Source organism: Copadichromis virginalis, linkage group LG10, assembly GCF_057382275.1.
Source record: "Copadichromis virginalis isolate Kocher_CV1m ecotype Utaka linkage group LG10, C_Virginalis_male_GT1.1, whole genome shotgun sequence".
NCBI lineage: Eukaryota > Metazoa > Chordata > Actinopteri > Cichliformes > Cichlidae > Copadichromis > Copadichromis virginalis.
Window position 1 is genome coordinate 28,590,201 of NC_140627.1, and position 18,890 is coordinate 28,609,090.

Consider the following 18,890-nt stretch of genomic DNA (forward strand, 5'->3'; position numbering starts at 1 on the left):
TTTTGACTCCATTGCACATTAGAAAAGAATCCAAGTTGGAGCGATGTTTTGTTCCCAGCTTAGAAAGCAGAAGTCGGGTTATGAGCTCGTGGATGTGCAGGCGGGTCATTCATCTTCACATTCTACACTGGCCGCAGATATGGGTGTTTGTGTTAGACCTGGGCTACATGCCCGTTATTTGTCCTGCCTCATGTCCATATTCAGCTAAACAGCTAGAATAATTATTTACACCACCTTCAAAACAAAAGCTCCACAGGGTTGCATTTATTCTGGCTAATCTCGTGAGTGCTCTCTATGAAACAGTAAGTCCATAGGGAGTGGCATTTCTCCACTTTATTAAAAGCTCTTTGTTTTTACTGTATCCAATCAAAAAAAAGTCAACTACACGTTTAACTCTCCTTTGATCTTTATTGTGATCTCAAAAAGTACAGCACAAACAAATGAAGCACACTACAATATTCAGAAGTACTTTACTGAGGAATACACAATGTCGAAGCAGCGACCGTATCATGCAGATCGAGGTCTCTTAGGCAGTTTCAAAGCAGAATATACAGCAGCATGTACCTAACTTCATCTACAGTATCGTTGGACACGTCGGCCCTCACACCACAAATTACTGATTTATTAACATAAAGAAAACTGCATTTATATTTTTACAGTAGTGCAAAGCTGACCACAGTAAAGCAAAGCAAATGCAAGCAGGAGATAAAATCGGCGCTGACATTCACTAAATAAATCAGCTGCGTAATACTGACAAAAAGCTTTGACATTCACTTCAAAAGGAACAAAGGTATTCAGTACTGTTCAACACAATCAACAGTGCAAGCATGGATGTAAAATTAATGCTTGTGTTGTATTTCTTTCAGTAATGTGATGAGTACATTTGTCAAAGCATGTTAAATACAGTGGTTGTGTGTCCAAGAAAAGACGTGGGCTTTAACCATTTGGTGAAAAAGTGAGTGTGGCTCAGAGCTGAGATTAAAAAAAATCAAAATGCTGCTCCAGAGACAATGAACTGGATATTACCCAAGTCTGTCTCTACAAAAGGACCTCAGGTAACAGCTGTGTGACAAATAAGACAGCTGCAGTGGTTCTAGTGGGTCCACATGCTGAATATCAAGAGGGGAAAATATTTCCTGTACAAAGTTTTGTTCATGTTGTTTAGACCGTGTATTTTTCCCTATTTGTGAATTAGAAAACAGTTTAATAAAAAAGAAATCGTAATGAAGAATTATAGAGCAAGAATTGAAGAACAAGAGTTCCGGGTCATCAAATTTAAAATAAAGATCCCTCTATCAATTAAATTCCCTGCTGATGCTGACCCTAGGTTTGCCCTAACATCGGCCATGTCTTCTTTTGGCTAGCAGGACTTTACTAGATTAACCTGGGTGTCTTCAGGCTTAATGTTAACATCAAACAGAAAAAAGCCAGTAACTGCTAAATATCATTGTTACATAACATTAGCCAGAAGAACGACACTTATGTTATTTTATCTACTAAACCCAGAAACATTGTAAGAAAAAAAGAACATTTTATTGAACTCTATCAGAAAAAATCTACAACAGCAGTAATGGAGAAGTGTAACTTTCAGGGGAAACAGCTTTTAAAACCCTTGTTTTGGTTTAGTTTAGATTTGACTGGTGATTTTAGCCATGTAGGTTTTTATGTCCCAGTGACAATTATTTAGGATAGATTAGGATAATTGAAGTACTCCTTCAGAATAATAGCATAACCACGGTTGCCTAGATCGCTGCCAGCTACCTAATGTAACTGCTAGCTGGCTAACCGTTATTAGCTTAATCGCTAAAGTTGTACCTAAGTACTGTCTGAATCCACATGAGTTTTGGATTTTTGTACTGTGTGTTGGAGCCTTTGTTGGTGTACAGGATTAGTAGACTCTATTTAAGTTAGCATTGATTAGTTCTTGTATTTGGGAGTGAACGAGAGGTGGCAAGGGAAGGCACTCTGGAGCTAGCATAAAGGTCATGCTTTGGATTTTCAAGGACAAATCCCATTCAGTGTTTTACACAGGAATTATTTTCTAAGTTATGTTACAATCTGTTCTCACATCAGTAATAAAATAGCAGTCAATTAAAAATGTTAATTAGGGTTCTCATTGAGAATGTAATCCAAATATTTAACTGCATTTTTCCTGAATGCTAATTTGTGATCCACTCACTGGCCACCTCATACCAGTAACACCTGGCTAGTACCACCACATCCCAAAGGGGCTCTACTGGATTGAGCTCTGGTGACTCTGGAGTCAACATTTATGTAGAGTGAACTCGTTTTGATGCTCAAGAAACCAGTTTGAGATGATTTGAGCTTTGCAACATGACACGTTAACCTAATGGAAGCAATGCTCAGCTGGCCCTACCATCTGAATGTTGGAGCAGAAATTCACAGTCGTCAAATATAATTCTCAGTCTTCTTTTTCCAATTCAATTAGTAATTTTGAGCAGGTCATCTTGACCATGTCTGTATTCCTAATTACACCGAGCTGCTTCCATGTGTTTGATTTAACATTTGCATCAGCAAGGAGTTGAACTGTGTACATAATGAACTAGCCAGTGAGTGTATTTCTCATAGTTTTCTTGTTCAGGTCATTCTTGCACATCTTAAACATGTTCTTTTAATAAAAAATAGGAGTTAACTTTAAACAAAAAATATGAAAAATCTGCACCATCAGCGTCCTATTGCTCTCACTAGGAGGCTGATGCCTCCATCAGTCAGACTGCTGATGGTAGCACAAAGGAAAGAAAAACATTTTGGTCAGTGTGACAGTGAGAGCTCTGCAGGTGGTGTATTGACTGGCAGGTCAACACCTCCATCGTGTTGCATTTTAAACTTTCACTGTCAGCTCTCCTCTGTTTTAGCAGCAGTCACTTAATAAACTCCCTATGGAGCAACTCTGCATTTAAATGTCTTGCCAAATTCCAGCATTGTTAAACGCAGCGCAATTGCTGCCACAGTCGAGGAAACCTTCGTCTACGGTAATTATACTAATGTTTCAAAGTTAATGTGGTGACATTTCACCTGTATTCAGCTCTGCATGTGGCTTGTGTAAACTGATTAGTATTCCAGCTCTGAGTCAGAAAGTTAAACAAAACACTCAGGCACGCATGGTGCAAATAAACACATTTTAAAGAAATGTGCAGTGAAATGAGTGTAAATTATTGCTTTGGCTGATACAACAGTGGACACAGTGTCACATTCAATGAATACAAAAAGAATCAAACAATCGTGGATGTGAGAAACATTCATAACAGAATCTCTGCATGGAGTCAAATCAAAGGCAAAAAGCTTTTGCAAACCTGTAGAAAATGTTCACAACATACATATTTAGATTTCTACTATCCAAGCTGGGAGCAGGGCTGCCAAATGCCACACATCGAGTAAGGTTCATAAAATATTTATAAACATAATTTAGCAGGTTTGCAAAAATGAAATTTAAGCAAAGCTGCTGCTCCACATTCAATATTTTGGCAAGGAGAAATCTTAGGTGTTGATGTCATTTAGACACCATCTGTGGCAGTTCGTAAAACAGAGTTTCGAGGTGAAGTGGCCCTTCATGGTTTGACTGAAACAGCACCAGCAAAAGTTCTCTCAAACTTTGATTTGATGAGGGGAATTTTTCTCCTCTGGTCTACATCTCATCTCTGCTGAATTATGTTTAGTCCCAATTGGGGCAGAATTTATCTACTCTGCTAGGTAATTTTCTGAATGCAACTTCAAAACAGTCAGAAATAGACACAGCACCACTGTGACAGAAGATCTTGTGGGAGTCCCGCTCCAATTTAACTGGATATAAAATATTTAAGTGTGGCCAAATGACATATAAAACTGGGATACACTTTTATATTATGTTTGATTGCATCCTGCTGTGTCCACAAGATGAAAACATGAGACTGAGATGCAAATTGAAATTTAAATTGAGATTCAGAGGGGTTTTTCTGGAAATTCAGCAGCTCCTGAACTTAGTTGGAATTCATCCCCTCCCAAAAAGGATCAAAAACACCCCCCTGCCCCATAAATCACACCTTTTCATATATCTATACGTCTTCGTCTCTGATAGTCAGTGCGCTAACCGTCAAAATATTCCAAACTGCTGATCAATACATCGCAATCTATCTAATAGCTGTTTTTGGCTGATAAAGTAAATTTGGTTTGTTATTAAATTAAACAAAAAGGGTTCATAACTGAGGTGTAACGGCTGTGATACAATCGTTATGAGTCCTTAAAGCAACAACAATGAGTGTAGTGATGGAGTGGTGCCAGCCTCCTCATGCACAGCTACAATCGCTATGGTCATCTCTGATGCTGGTGGTCTAACGCTGCAGTGAGGGCAGATAGGCAGTGTGTATGTGTGTGCACTTCTTTTTTTAATTTTTTTTTTGGGGTCAAACATCTGTTTACAATGTGGGAAGTCTGAGGGAAAAGTCCCCATTTTAAATTATTAAGATCCTGTCTAAGGTTAGATTCTGTTTGTGTGTGTGTGTGTGTGTGTGTGTGCGTGTGAGTGTGTGTGTGGTTGAGTTAAGCTGTTGGCAGTGATGCGACATGACGTTAGCTGGGACGTGTTGGGCTGAGCGGACATGGAACAGAGCCTTCCCAGATATGTCCAGCAGATGGAGGAACCATCTCTGCGAGTGTGAGGCTGGTTCTGATGTATTGATGGCCTACCAGACATCTAAGGGAGACCTCTGTGGGGGTTCATGAAGACGGGAGACCTCTGTAGGGGTATGAAGGGCTCAGTGAGGGTGTTTAGAGGTTGACAAGGTGGAGATCGGAGGCAGAGAAGTGGGGGCACAGAGCCATGTCTGGGTTCTTCAGCTGTCGCAGGATCCTTCGGTGAAACTTGGAGCGGACTCGGTTAAACTCCATGATGTCGCTGGGATCCTCCTCAATCCAGAAGCGGTGGAACTCCTGCATCAGGTAACCTGCCAAGAAAGAAAGTAAATAGACACATATGTGCAGCTAATCCACAAGTAATTATCCTCGTACTGCATTTTAGCATCTTTTTTATTTTCCACCACACAGTTTAACTGATTTGTTTCTTTCTCACACCTCTTTTTTTACCATAGCAGGTGGAAAAAAGAGAAAAAGCTTCCAATTACAAATCTGCACACACAGTTAAACAAACAGCTGAAAGTTAATGACATATTTTTAACAATGTATGTGGTTTATGTGGTTTAATTTTTTGCCACTTTGGGACATTAGAAATTTTTTTCTATGACTGTATACAATTAAGGCTCTCACAGTTTAAAAGATGAACGTAGTTCTGGCTCAGAAAAGTGGATGCAATGCAGAAACAGCCACCAGGGGCGCTACCTGTGGTGGACCCCATAGACTTCTGCTGCTATAGAAGTCCATTAACCCATTTTTGGCCAAACTGATTAATTCAAATAATAATAAAATAATAGTAATCCAAAATACATTTTGTACATTTTGGATATTTTAAGTTTCAGAAGGATTATGCTCGTTGGTTAAAACTATAAGCCTTAACAGTCTGCAGAAACATTAGTTATAAAAAGAGTTCCCAGATATACAGTTGGAATAAAGGTTGAAACTACCCAAACAGAATAAAACAGTTTTTTGTCCCAGGCTTTAAACTTGTATTATTGATATGTTCGGCTTGGGGTATTTGGAGAAGGACCTGCTTTGGAAGATGCCACTTGGTTAAAATACAATTTTATGCAAGTTCTGTATACCAACATCTCCCCAACCTTAAACTTTAAAAGAAAACTTTTTTTAATTCTGATGCAAAAACGTTCAAAATTCTAAGCAAAATGAAAAATACATAAATCAATATACGGGAAAAATAAAGATAAAATACTGTTCATCCCAATCCAATGTACTCACAGAAGGTCTGCTGGAAGTGCAGCAGGCTGGGCATCTCTGGAGCCACATTGTACAGATGGGTCTTCAGAGCTCCACTCACCAACAGAGAGTAGGCCAGATCTGTGATGTTGATGCCCACAATGGCAAAGGAATACCTGGGGGACAAAATATTTACTAAGTCAGTAGGTGGGACCCTGTTTTTTGTTAGACTGCTGTGACAGGAGAGGAGAAACAGACTGCAGGTTTTCCATTTCACAAAAGATTTTATGTTTTGTAGAGAACGGAGATTACACTCAAACAGATGGAAAGAGAGCCTCTGTAAGCAAATAACCATAGACATTAAACACAAGGACTTAAAATTCTAAAGGCATAAAATATAGATTAACAGGATTACTGTCCCAACATCACTCGGCCATAATGGTGTGCTCAACATCTTTAACCATTTCACTTCATGAGAAAGTCCACACTCAGTGCAAATCACAAACTGTCTATTTATTAAAGACACTGCTGCGATGTCGCACTTGTTTTTTCACAACAATCCTCGGCTCTATTCGGCGCTAATGCAGACTGACAACAGAAGCCAGCGTAGCAGTACAGCAGGCCACACAGTAGTAAAATACTTCCTGCCCATTAGCACATAAACACAGTGTCTCCTGCTTACAGATCCACACACTTGTGCTGGCTTATGCTGGCTTGTTGTGAGCGTCACATGCTGAAGCTGCTCTGTTTTGAGGCCAAACCTCACACAGCTCCAGCAGCAGCAGCCCAGATTTCCCTGCTCCACACACACGTGCATGTCTGCATATATTGCATGTGCATGTGAGACTTACCCAATCGCTTTGTCAAGGTTCTTCTGTTCCCATTCAGGCTTGTTTACCTCGCTGTGAAGGACACACACTTGAGTCACGGATAGTTTACATGTGAAGCAGCAACCACAGTGCACCATAATGCGCATAAAAGCTAAATCTTCTGAGAACAATTTAGAAACTGTCTGTTAATGCTGATTTATGGCTCTCTTTTTTTCTGCCTTTAGGCTGACAAGATGATGCTTCAGTTTGTATAAATTATCATGCTTAGTGCAGCTTTAGGTGCATGAAAAATCAACCTAAATGAGTAAGCAATGAACGCAGCAAACGGCAAGTGAATGAAAGTGAAGTAGAGTACCTTGGCTTTCTGTGTGTGCTCCTACAGTGCATGAGACAGACAGAGAAGGAGGCATGGGCAGAAATGGAGGTGGAGGAGAAATAAAAGAAAAAGAAGAAGAATCTTCATTTTGGAAATGAGACCGCTCACTGGGATGCCGATGAGAAACAATACAAGCAGCAGTAGTCAATAAAAGATGAGGCAGTGAATGGCATCAAGCTGTAAAAATGAATATAATCAAGCAGAGTATGATGGATGCAGAGTTATGCATGATTAAGTACAGATTAATGTAGAAGGAATACACCAAGTAGTTGTAAGTAGACGCTTTGATTTATTTTTATGTTATATCTGTTTTTGAAAATGAAGCCAGTGCTGAATTGCCTTCACTCTTCTGAATGGCCAGCAGGGGGCGACTCCTCTGGCTGCAAAAAGACTTCCATTTGTACTGAAACGTATGGGAAAAAACGTCCTCAGTTCCCTAACTGTGTGACCTCAATTAACACTTTTCTGGTGTCTTTATGAAGTCAGTTGCCAGAGTCCCGTCACATTTAGTAAAACTTAAAGTTCATTTTTCAAATTGTGGTCAGTGTTAGAGACAGAAAGTACAATTGCCCAAGCTATGTACATTGGCTAAGGGTTCAATCAAATCAATCTTAAGTTGTTAGTCAATGACAGAAAGCTGTCCTGGTTTTACCATTAGGTCCACCGTTGATCACTTTTGGTTTCAATAGAGTTTGTTTGGCATACATATGACCTTTTAGCGAACAGATGTGATATTTCTTTGATTATATTTTATACAAAACCAACCTCACATCCATGCTTTGTTTGAATCTGAAGGATATTATTTCCAGCACTGTGGTTACATCTAATATAATGTGTTATATTGTGATTCTGCTGTATAATTTACACACTTTTCATTGACTAATACTTGAACTTTGTGCTATTATAGCTCAATGTGCACTTTCCTCTGTTATTGCAAGGTTACATTTTTCTGTACTTTTCTTTTTCTATGAACTATAAACTCCATAAATTCATATACAGTCTACATCTGTAATTATTGGCAGAGATGTTCTACCAATCCACTTGGTGTATTCCTTTCATATGCCCGTGAAAGGCAAAATGAACATACTTGTGCTTTGGTTGGAGGGAATCATGGAGCATCTGCAGGGCAGTAGCCTTGTCGTGTTCAGCAAAATACCTGTAGAAAGACAACATAAGGGAAAAGGCATGTCTGAACTTCCCGTTCATGGATATGCATATGTAGCCTATGAATTATAATTATTTATTTATAGTTTTGGCTTTGATTTAAAGTCTTTAAATGACATGCTGAACATGTATATCTCCATATGTAAGTGTTGCACTGCTTGGCTGGTTTTTAATCTGTGTTCCAGGCCGACAGCTTACAGCAGGTTGTGCAGGCCCAGCAGTCCCATGCCCCTGAAATCAGTCTTTGGATCGCTGCCCTGGAAACCAATCTCACACCACTGTTTGGATATGCGACCCGTGAGAGGTGTGTCAGGGCGCAGCTCTTTCCATAGCTACAACACACACACAAGCACACAACCACAGCTCAGTAGAGTAAAATTATTATTCTATAACAAAGCATAGTATTCATTACAGTGTAATATCATGCCTGACAAGTGTAAGTACGAGACTGTAACATAGTGGTACAGGGGGAACTTTTTCTATAGTAAAAAATTTATTTAATTTAGTAGTGGGAGAACATCCATTTAATGAAATGAACTACGGGATAACCGATTTAACTCAAGCAAATGTAAAGAGTAATGATTCAAATAAGTGACCCCAGTCATGAAGTTTATCTGACACTACATGAAGACAGATACAATATTTTGTTCTCTTTAACCAACCAGAGAGAGACTGCATACCTTCATCAGCATTTCCTCATGCTCAGGATTTTCGCAGTCATAAGGCTCCCTGCGTAGCTTCTCCACCTCTGCCACCAGGCTCCTGTAGCCCACAATCTGCAGCAGGCTGGCCTGCAGAGAGATGCCGAGCCTGGAGAGACAAAGGGACAGGTAGTCCGTTTGTCTCTGAGGGGTGCATTGTATAAACTCTCCGCTGTCCTTCACAGCTACTCTAGGGATTAGCTTCCTTTGTTAACCTCTAATTAACCACAACACAAGAACAGAAATGTGATATGCAGCGCAGAGTCTCACTGTGGGTTGGTGTCAGGGTTAATTTTCTTCAAGGCCATGATGTCATCGATGGTTTTCTCCACTTTATCAGGATGGACGCTGAGGGCAGACTGCAGCAGCTGGAGTGGATAAGAGCAGAGAAGATGGCAGGAATATAAAGAGAGAGGCAAGGACAGAGTGGGAACACATGTTAAGGACTGAGGCAAGAAGACTGAGCAATAAACCCGGATTATGTTGCACGTGCATAACGACAGATTGAAAGAGCCCCATACCTCATTCTTGGAGTACCTCAGAGATGACTCTGCAAGGAAATGTTGCAAAGAGTAAGACAAATGTGTACAGTAACAGTGAACAATGCTCTGTCCAATGCCTCAGACTGCTGATATGGTACACTGAATGTAAATCATGAATCTCTGAGCTAACATAATACTGAATAAGTAAGAGGCAGAAGAAAATTGGATGAATGAATTCTTGTGTTGGTTTGATTATATTCTGATTCTTCTCTGTGTTCTCGTCTGTGCCTCGCTCTGTTCAATTACTGTGTTTAAGCTTTGAATCTTTTGTGTTTCCTCCTCTTGCACATCCTGGTGTTAGTATTCGTGTATGTTTTCGTGTAGGCTTTCAGGAGCAAAGTGAAGGAGGAGATGAAAGCAGCACAGCGGAAGGTGAAACGCTGCCTGAGGGAAGCAAAGGACACCTACAGGAGGAAGGTGGAGCAGAAGTTGGAGAGGAACAATATGAGGGAGGTCTGGAATGGTGTGAAAACCATCACAGGCCACAACACCAAGAAAAGCACAGTGGGGGGGACTGTGGAGAAGGCAAACGAACTCAACAACTTCTTCAACAGGTTTGACCAGCCCACAACCCCCCCACCCTCACCCTCACCTTCACTACAGAGTCCTCTCCCCACTCTCCTGCCTCCCTCGCTTCCCCCCCTTCCTGACACCATGACACCCCCCTCCTCCAATCCCTCTCTCAGCAGCAAGACATCTCCCCCCCTCCCCTCCTCCCAAACATCTCCCAGTGTCACAGTGGATCAGGTCAGGAGGCAACTGAGGAAGCTTCGCCCCAGAAAGGCAGCAGGCCCAGACAAGGTGTGTCCTAGGATGCTTAAGGCGTGTGCTGCTGAACTTGGGGAGCCGCTACAACGAGTCTTCAACCTCAGTCTGCGACTGGGGAGAGTGCCCGCCCTCTGGAAGACATCCTGCATCGTCCCGGTCCCCAAAAAGAACCGGCCCAATGAGCTGAATGACTTCCGACCGGTGGCACTGACGTCACATCTTATGAAGACTCTAGAGCGGCTCTTCCTCAACCTCCTCCGACCACAGGTACAACATGCCCAGGACCCACTACAGTTTGCATACAAGGCGGGTGTCGGAGTGGAGGATGCCATCCTGTACCTCCTACACAGAGCCCACTCACACCTGGATGGGGGAAAAGGCACGGTCAGGATACTGTTTCTTGACTTTTCCAGTGCCTTTAATACCATCCGGCCCTGTATGCTTCAGGAAAAACTGAACAGGATGGAGGTGGACCCCTGCCTGGTGGCCTGGATCTCCGACTACCTCACCAACAGACCACAGTACGTCAGGCTGAAGGACATCACGTCTGACACTGTGGTCAGCAGCACAGGAGCACCACAGGGAACTGTGCTGTCCCCTCTTCTCTTCACCCTGTACACCTCTGACTTCTGCTACAACTCTGAATTATGCCACATTCAGAAGTTTGCAGACGACACGGCCATCATGGGGTGTATCTGGGATGATCAGGAAGAGGAGTACAGAAGTCTGGTGAGGAACTTTGTCGCATGGAGTCACACAAACCACCTGCAACTCAACACCTCAAAGACTAAGGAACTGGTTGTGGACTTCGGGAGGTCCAGAGAAGGTCCACTGCCGGTTCAGATAGAGGGGGAGGAGGTGGAGGTGGTCAACAAGTACAAGTACCTCGGGCTGTGGGTGGACAATAAACTGGACTGGTCATGCAACACAGAGCACCTGTATAAAAAAGCCCAAAGCCGACTGTACTTCCTCAGGAGGCTGAGGTCTTTTAACATCTGCAGGAAGCTCCTGAGGATGTTTTACCAGTCGGTGGTTGCTGGAGTACTTTTCTATGCTGTGGTGTGCTGGGGGAGCAGCACAGCAAAGAAGGACTCATCCAGGCTGGAGAAACTGATCAGGAGGGCTAGCTCTGTGGTCGGCATGAAGCTGGACACTCTGGTGACAGTGGCAGAGAAAAGGACATTAAAGAAACTGCTGGACATTATGAACAATGCTGGGCATCCTCTGCACACGGCCATAAACAATCAGAAGAGTCTGTTCAGTGACAGGTTGCTTCTCCCCAAGACAAGAACTAACAGACTTAAAAACTCCTTTGTCCCACACGCCATCAGACTGTTTAACTCCTCTCTGGAGGGGAGAGGGAGGGGAGACAGGAGGACAAAGGAGGGGGGAACAACTAAGCTGTAGTGCCTCTTCACCTCACTGTACAATACCTTGTGCAATACTTTTTGTAAATAGTCAACAGTGCAATAGACTCAATACTTGAAATGTGCAATTCACTTGTATTTTTATTTTTTATTCCTATTTATTCTATTTATCCCCTTTGTATATTTTATTTATATTTGTCTCTGTATTTATATATGTGTCTGTGTGTGTGTGTGTGTGTGTGTGTGTGTGTGTGTGTGTGTGTGTGTGTGTGTGTATATATATATATATATAACAATTCTGTAACTGTAACTTCGGTCGTTGCTGTGCTTTTTTTGGAAGTCGAATTTCCCAGAGGAACCCACCTGAGGGATTAATAAAGTTCTATCTTATCTTATCTTATGTATTGGTTATTTCCTGTTTTACTTAAAGCGTTTTTTTCTTTTGGTTTCTACATGTGTTCTGTTCCCTGAGTCCTCCTCATCACTATAAAACCCAGAATTAGATCTATCCTCATATTGTAGCAACTTGACAACCACAAGGTATTATTTAGGCTCTTTATTTTACAATATAAAGTGCATGCTGATTTGGCACTATATAAAACTGAATTGAAGGTAGCCATGCCCCAAAGAAAACTCTTATTTATTATCTGTTTTGCTCAAAATGTGACCAAAATTTACAAAATGAACACAATCCTGTATCAATGAAGACTCAAAACTAGAAATTTATACCACAAACACAGGCAGAACGGTGTTTACTGGGGTCATAAATCAAGTGAAAAACATTATTCAGATAGACTCCTATACATGAAATCTAATTGGCCCCCCACTGGCCATTACACAAAATGCAGACTTAAGTCATTTCCACACTGGCGTCACAACTGGAGTCTACGTCTATTTCAAAATGCAACTAGAATCAATGAATGATAAATATGACCAAATCATATACAAATATGAACATTGATGCATGTGTGCGAAACATTTTTACAAATAAGATGAAAGTCATACCTATCTTGAGGGTCCTGCGGGCTCCATGTTTGTTGTTGTAGCAGATTCGCTGCAGCTCGCAGCGTCCTGTAAACTTCCTGGCAACAAACTTTAGGCCCCGCCAAAGACACTTGCAGTAGAGGAACACAAAGAACTGGGTCACGACTCTGCAGGGGAGAAAACAAGGGGATTATACTCCTAAAAATTTACACAGATATTATATACAGTGGGTAAAATAAGTATTGAATACATAACCAATTTTCTAAGTAATATATTTCTAAAGGTGCTATTGCCATGAACTTCTCACCTTCATTTCTCAGTATTACACATAATTTATGGGCATCTGTGGTTTGATTTCTTTGCCTGTGTGGATTGGATTTGTTGTTACCGACATCAGGTGAGTAATGAAATAATAAATAACTGTAGGTATGATTTTTTTTTCTGTTTGCTTTTTTACAGTTCAGCATATTACACAAATATGCCTACACAAATTTATTTTTGACCAATTTTGTTTCACATTAAGTTTGAGACAAAGACACTGAAGTGAAAATGCAGAAGCAGAGAGGAAGACACAAAGTGTCAGAAGAGTGTGCTTCACATCTTGTCTACTAGGGGAGACTTGCAGCAGATCAAAGCGTGCTATTTTTGCAGGGGATGCTGAGAATGAAAATGGAAATGTCCTGGGAAATGCATAGTGACCCATTAAGAGAATAAATGATTTCCAGCCTTCGTCCGCCTCGGTCTGCAGAGAATGCTGAACATCACCCTGAACACAATCCTTTTTTTCTTCTCAATGTTTTCGCCATCGGTTGTCTCACTAAAGATTGAAAATTGTATTTTCCACTGCTACACTCAAAAAAATGAAATTGGGTGGTTGTTACATTTGCAAAATTCAAACTTGTAATGTGAACAAAATAATTTCATGTTTCTGTGGTGAACGTAATTAAATCATGTAGGATCTGCATGAAATCCGGCAACTTCATTTATTCTTGTTGAGATGACATAATACAATCTAGTAAGAGTGGTTAGTTGCCTGGACTCACAGAATTCACAAGATCACACAAGAGTTCAAACCACAGGAAAATCACTGCAGTTAGAAGAGATAGACAACCATACACACACTATATGCCTTAGCTATTTATTGCGGTTTAACCTGTAAAGGACAAAAACATACAGAAAATTCTATATCAAGCCTTGTAATCATAGCTTCCCTATTTTTTTGAAGTCTAGATTGACAGGTCGGTGGCACAGTGGTTAGCACTGTTGCCTCGCACCCTATCACATCTGGGATAGGCCCCAGCCTCACTGCAACCCTGGTAAAGATAAGAGGATGGATGGAGTTATTATTATAAATCCATTAACATCTTATGTTAACCAGACTCTAGACTTTGTTGAACACTCCAAAAAATAACTCTTTAAATGAACTTAAAATAATCATGGAAAGGATTTCCACATTAATAAATAGCTTTCTATTACGATTAAGCATTTTTGTCGCACTAACGTAATTTGCATGGGTAGGATCAACTTAATTAAATTAAGTTGGACTCAACCTTAGTAAAACAGTTGATTCATCATTAATTAATCACGTTACTCTAACTCAAGTACATTAAGTTGGAATAACAGAATTGCATAATGCTAAAATAAAGCAATTTATTTACGTGGAAATTCTTTCAATGATTTTTTTATGTTCATTCAAAGAGTTATTTTTTTGAGTCTACTACTTTTTTTTTAATTTCCAATGTATAAATGGATTGAAAGCATTAGTAGGTAAGCTAATGGTAGCAAGAAAGCAGATTTTGTGTAGCGATTGGGAGGACTCACAGTACTTTAAGTACACTTGAAAACTTTTCTTTTCTATCCAGCTGCAAATCCTCTATCTTTGTTCAGCATTTACAATTTTTCCAGACAGAAATCAAGCCAGCTTGTGCACAAAGATCACAGTAGGACATGATCTTCAGTATCAACAACAACAAATAGAAGGTAAGAAAGGTCCGTGGGGATTAATCTTTCATTCTCAGCTTGTGGATGAGACTGGCATGTTGAACAGCTCGTACTGACGCTCAGCTTTTTAACCTTCAAGGAAGCAAACACCGAGCAAAGGGAGAGTGAAGGAGGCGTTTAAGGTTATATAGCAACCCACAATTACAGGCTTAATACACAGAACTGTCTAATAAAATGTCCTTGAGCAACACACTTGCCACCTGCTAATCTATTTTAAAGGGTTACCCCACTGAGTCATACACATAAAGGTCAGTTTGCTGGTTATTGCGAGACCTGCTCATCCTGTGAAAACGGTCAAAACAATGGAGACAACCTCCCACCATCATTTTATTAAACTTCACTTTGATTTAATTACACACAAGAAAAAACCCTAACTGATGTCCCCAGCTGCTAGAATGATTAAAGTGTTGCCGTTAATTCCTTCAAAATACTCTGATCAGCCAAAAGCATGAATCATATTTCCATCTCTAAACTATTGGTAGAGTCATCGTGGCACATTAGAATAATTACTGTAAGCAAACACAGCCATCAGTGAAAAACATTGGCAGCCTCTACTGGCTTCTACTGTTCATTAAAAGTTAATGAAGCTAAATTTTCTCCAACAAATTTATTCATTCACTTGGGAAATCAGTTGGGATTTATGGGAAATTTGGTATGAACTGGGGCAAAAGGGGGGGGGGGGGGAAGCACTGGTGGGTAAAGCCAATTTAAAGATTGATGACTACAGATGTGGAAAAAGCACAGTTATGAATACTGCTGGCTTTGCTAAATGCAAAACATTTAAGAATCTATCTCCAAAATACTGCCAAGTTCTTTTTTTCTCCGTCATTTGGTGTTTTACATTAAAGGTGTTTTATTTCACCTGTGTTTTGTTCCCCCCTCGTGTTTTGTCTTTCTCTTTGTCGAGACGTTTACTACGCCAACACAGTTTCACAGCAGCTTGTGAAATGTTCACAGCTTCTAATCGTATTCATGGACATTAACCTCCCCTCCTTATTTTCACGTCCCTGAATACATTTATACATGTCAAGCCTTATATGTACAGATTCCTATGGATGCTTGTTTCCACTAAAGAACAAAATGTCTGTCTGCCTAAGAACTTCAGTTCAAGACAAACAAAATCTGATCTGCTGCTAAGCTGTCAATCATCTAGACCAATTTAGAACCACCAGTTAGAGTGGTAGACATAGTCTTTGGACTATGGAAATAAGCCAGAGAATCAGGACAAAACACACAACAAACTTAACACAGAAAACTAACCAGGCCATTTAAACCTCTTGCTACAAAGTGACAGTGCTAACCACTTCTGCATCAAACTATCAGAAAGCTCTTCCTCAGTGACCTCATTAAACACTTTCCTGAAGACTTTATAGGCTCAGGTGTTAATTTCACCCACATTGATTAAACTTTTGCTTTTTAATATTATACTCTCCCAGTTTTGGTCAATATTGAGCCCAAAATAGGGGGAAAAAAACCCATTAAAAAAAACACACATTAAAAAGCCAAGGCAGAAAGAGAGAACTATTAATAGAAACACCTCTGGAGTGCTCCATTATTAAGAGGCCTCCTTACAAAGGGACTCATTCAAAGCCATTCACACCATAACAGCCACTTACTGCTACACAATGTCATAATGGACTGGAAAGAGCTTAAATGGGAGGACTGGGAATAAAGGGACCGCGGTGCTTGTTATTAATAATTAATTATAGCAGGTAGAAGGCAAACATGGATAAACAAGCTGAGAAGAGAAGGAGGAGAGTGACGATGAATTCCTTCACGTTTCCATGCAAAATGCAAATCCACAGCACAGCTTCCATCTTAATCATGGAGACTCGCCTTACCTCAGGAAATGCTTCATCTCGGCCGCTGTTACCCCTCAGGTGTCTCCGGTGCTAGTGCAGTTGAGTGATAACCTGGAAACGGAGGAGATGATGAGTGTTTGAGGCTTGCGGACACGGAGCCGCCAGACAGGCCCGAGCTCCGGAGCTGTCCGCGGTGCTGAGGAATTAACGCGCATGCAAATCTGCGGCTCTCCGCCGCAACAGCGCTTGATTCCTGCGAGCCGCAGAGCTTCTGTTTGGGTTAAATTTGGCGCTGTAAAAACCACAGCCACCCACAGAAGCTCTTCTGGAGGATTGAGGGCGGTTATTTAAGGTTTTCAGAGCAGAAAAAGGCAGATAAATTCAATTTTCATTCCTCGTTCGTCTCCGGTGTGATTAGCAAACCAAGGCGCAAACACTGAGTAATCTGTAGCTGAAGACGCTACAGGAAATCAAACAGCGGCTGTAAAAGGTTTACCTGTAATATAACCGGTAAAACCAAAAGAAAAAGACCCTTTTCTTACCGATTTGGGATAATAAGGAGGCAAAACGGAAGGCGGGAGGCGGCAGGGTGCAGCGTTTTTGTCCTCTTCTCTGGGCTACAGTCGCCTGCTTTCCTCCATGTTGACTGACACTCAGTCTAAAAGCTACAGCAACAGCAACGCAGTGCAGAATAACAGCACTCATAAAGTCCCAGGAACATTTTCTACCAGTATCATGTATTGATAAAACTGGACACGTTCTTGTTTTTGTACCTTAAAAAGTGTAGTTGCACGTTTCCATCTCCTTGTTTTCATTGTTCAATTCTCAACCAAAACAGCTTTGCATGATTTATAGTTTAAAACCATCCTTATTTGGTTTATACTTGCCCTTAGGGCCTCAGTTTGTCCCTTAGAACAAACCAGTTTAGCTCCTTTCCTTTCTTCTTTAATACGCTTTCTTCTGATTGGCTGCCCCTCAAAAACAGACGGTTTGAATAGCAGGTGGGTGGGGCTTCTGGACCTGAGATAGCCGTATTAGAAATAGCTCCCTAATGCCATATAGATCCAAAAGTAGACAAAGAATAAACTGAAGCCTTACGTTTTGGTTCACAGAATTTTGGTTCTTCATTATTTGAAACGTATCACTATGAACACCAATAAATGTTCTAATATAGATATTAAAGGGAACGTGTAATAGGACCACTTTAATATCTTGTAGTGTAGAGATTCATTAACCTTCTGTGGTCTGAGTCATCATTGGTCATTATCCTATGTTTTGGATAAAAGCAAAAAAGGCTTTTTTTAAAGACTTGTATGAACAATAAAAAAAATACATATTAGGATAACACAGGGTTATTGCCAATGGTGGCTTCACAGGATTCATTTCATCTCTAAGCTGCATGATCTTGTGATGATTCAGCTTGGCATTTGCCATGAGTTTGCCTTTCCCACTGATCCACTGCCAGACCAATCACACTGGATGAAACTGCATGCAGCATGATGTTCACCACGGTGTTTCCAGACTCTTCTGTCTGCCACATGTGCTCAGTGTGAACCTGCTCTCATCGGTGAAGGGAATGGGACATCGGTGGTGGACCTGAAGGTTCTGGTGCTCTCTGGATTATGCCAGTCAAGCTCTTCAGTGGTGGGCTATGAACACTAAGTCCAACTAATGATGTCAGGCCATCATTTCACCCTAATAGAGTGACAATCTGATCAGATACATACACATGAGCATATCACTGGAAGTCATTTTGTAGGGCTCCAGCAGTACTACCCTTCTTCCTCCTTGCACAAAGCAGCAGATTGATTGATAGTTGATGTCCTTCTGCAGCCCTTTTGTCTCCTTGTGTGACAGCCTATCTCCTGCTGCAGGTACCATCTCATGCTATAACCAGTGATGAGCAAAACAGGAAAAAGCTAAATTATAGATAAACAAGTTTTTTTTAATTATGTACTTTTTTCAAATAAATTAATTAACAATAACATTTCAATACATTTGCTGTTTTTATTCAAATAGAATACATACACACCAAAATATTTTTGATTGTTTGCTGTGCTCTGTATCTTTACATCTGTATTTGTCTTGGACTGAGAACCACCACAGTACAATATCATTTGGGTTTCGTATTGCTAAGTCTTCTTTACGTCCTGTAAGTTGTGAGGTGGGGCTTCCATGGGTTGGACTTCTATCCCTTATTGGATTTTGATCTGGGGAATTTGGAGGCCAAGTCAACACCTCAAACTGGATACTGCCGTTGCCTTCAAACTATTCCTGAACCATTTCACTTTGTAGCAGGGTGCATTATCCTCCTGAAAGAGGCCACAGCCATCAGGGAGTGCAGGTTCCATGAAGAGGTGTACGTGGTCTGGAACAATGCTTAGGTAGGAGGTACATGTCAAAGTAACATCCACATATAGGTGCAATGGTGACAAGATAATCAGTGCTGTTCACGTCACCTGTCAGTGGTCATAATGTTATGCCTGATCAGTATGCTTCCATGTTACTGTTTACTAATTAAGGTCATGACATAGT

The 18,890-nt window shown here is 40.8% G+C and overlaps 2 protein-coding genes across 2 annotated transcripts; one reads left to right on the forward strand and one right to left on the reverse strand.

Annotated features, from left to right (window-relative positions):
* Window positions 1–394: 394 nt before the first annotated feature.
* elmod1 (ELMO/CED-12 domain containing 1) lies at window positions 395–17,027 on the reverse strand. The gene is made up of 11 exons (XM_085470955.1): window positions 16,898–17,027; window positions 16,395–16,466; window positions 12,574–12,719; window positions 9,413–9,441; window positions 9,162–9,259; window positions 8,871–9,000; window positions 8,389–8,522; window positions 8,114–8,182; window positions 6,672–6,722; window positions 5,863–5,996; window positions 395–4,940 (listed from the first exon to the last, which is right to left on the reverse strand). Exons 2-11 carry the CDS (start codon window positions 16,409–16,411, stop codon window positions 4,765–4,767), a joined length of 984 nt encoding a protein of 327 aa, XP_085327081.1. The 5' UTR covers window positions 16,412–16,466; window positions 16,898–17,027; the 3' UTR covers window positions 395–4,764.
* LOC146700731 (uncharacterized) lies at window positions 9,255–12,058 on the forward strand. The gene is made up of 3 exons (XM_085471454.1): window positions 9,255–9,463; window positions 9,758–10,585; window positions 12,041–12,058. Exons 1-3 carry the CDS (start codon window positions 9,452–9,454, stop codon window positions 12,056–12,058), a joined length of 858 nt encoding a protein of 285 aa, XP_085327580.1. The 5' UTR covers window positions 9,255–9,451.
* Window positions 17,028–18,890: the final 1,863 nt, after the last annotated feature.

Coding starts and splice junctions, on each gene's coding strand:
- elmod1 (XM_085470955.1), bottom strand. Junction 9,260..9,412: donor TGAGGTACTCCAAGAATGAG/GTATGGGGCTCT, acceptor TATCCACTCCAG/CTGCTGCAGTCTGCCCTCAG. Junction 9,001..9,161: donor AACCCTGACACCAACCCACA/GTGAGACTCTGC, acceptor TTGTCTCTCCAG/GCTCGGCATCTCTCTGCAGG.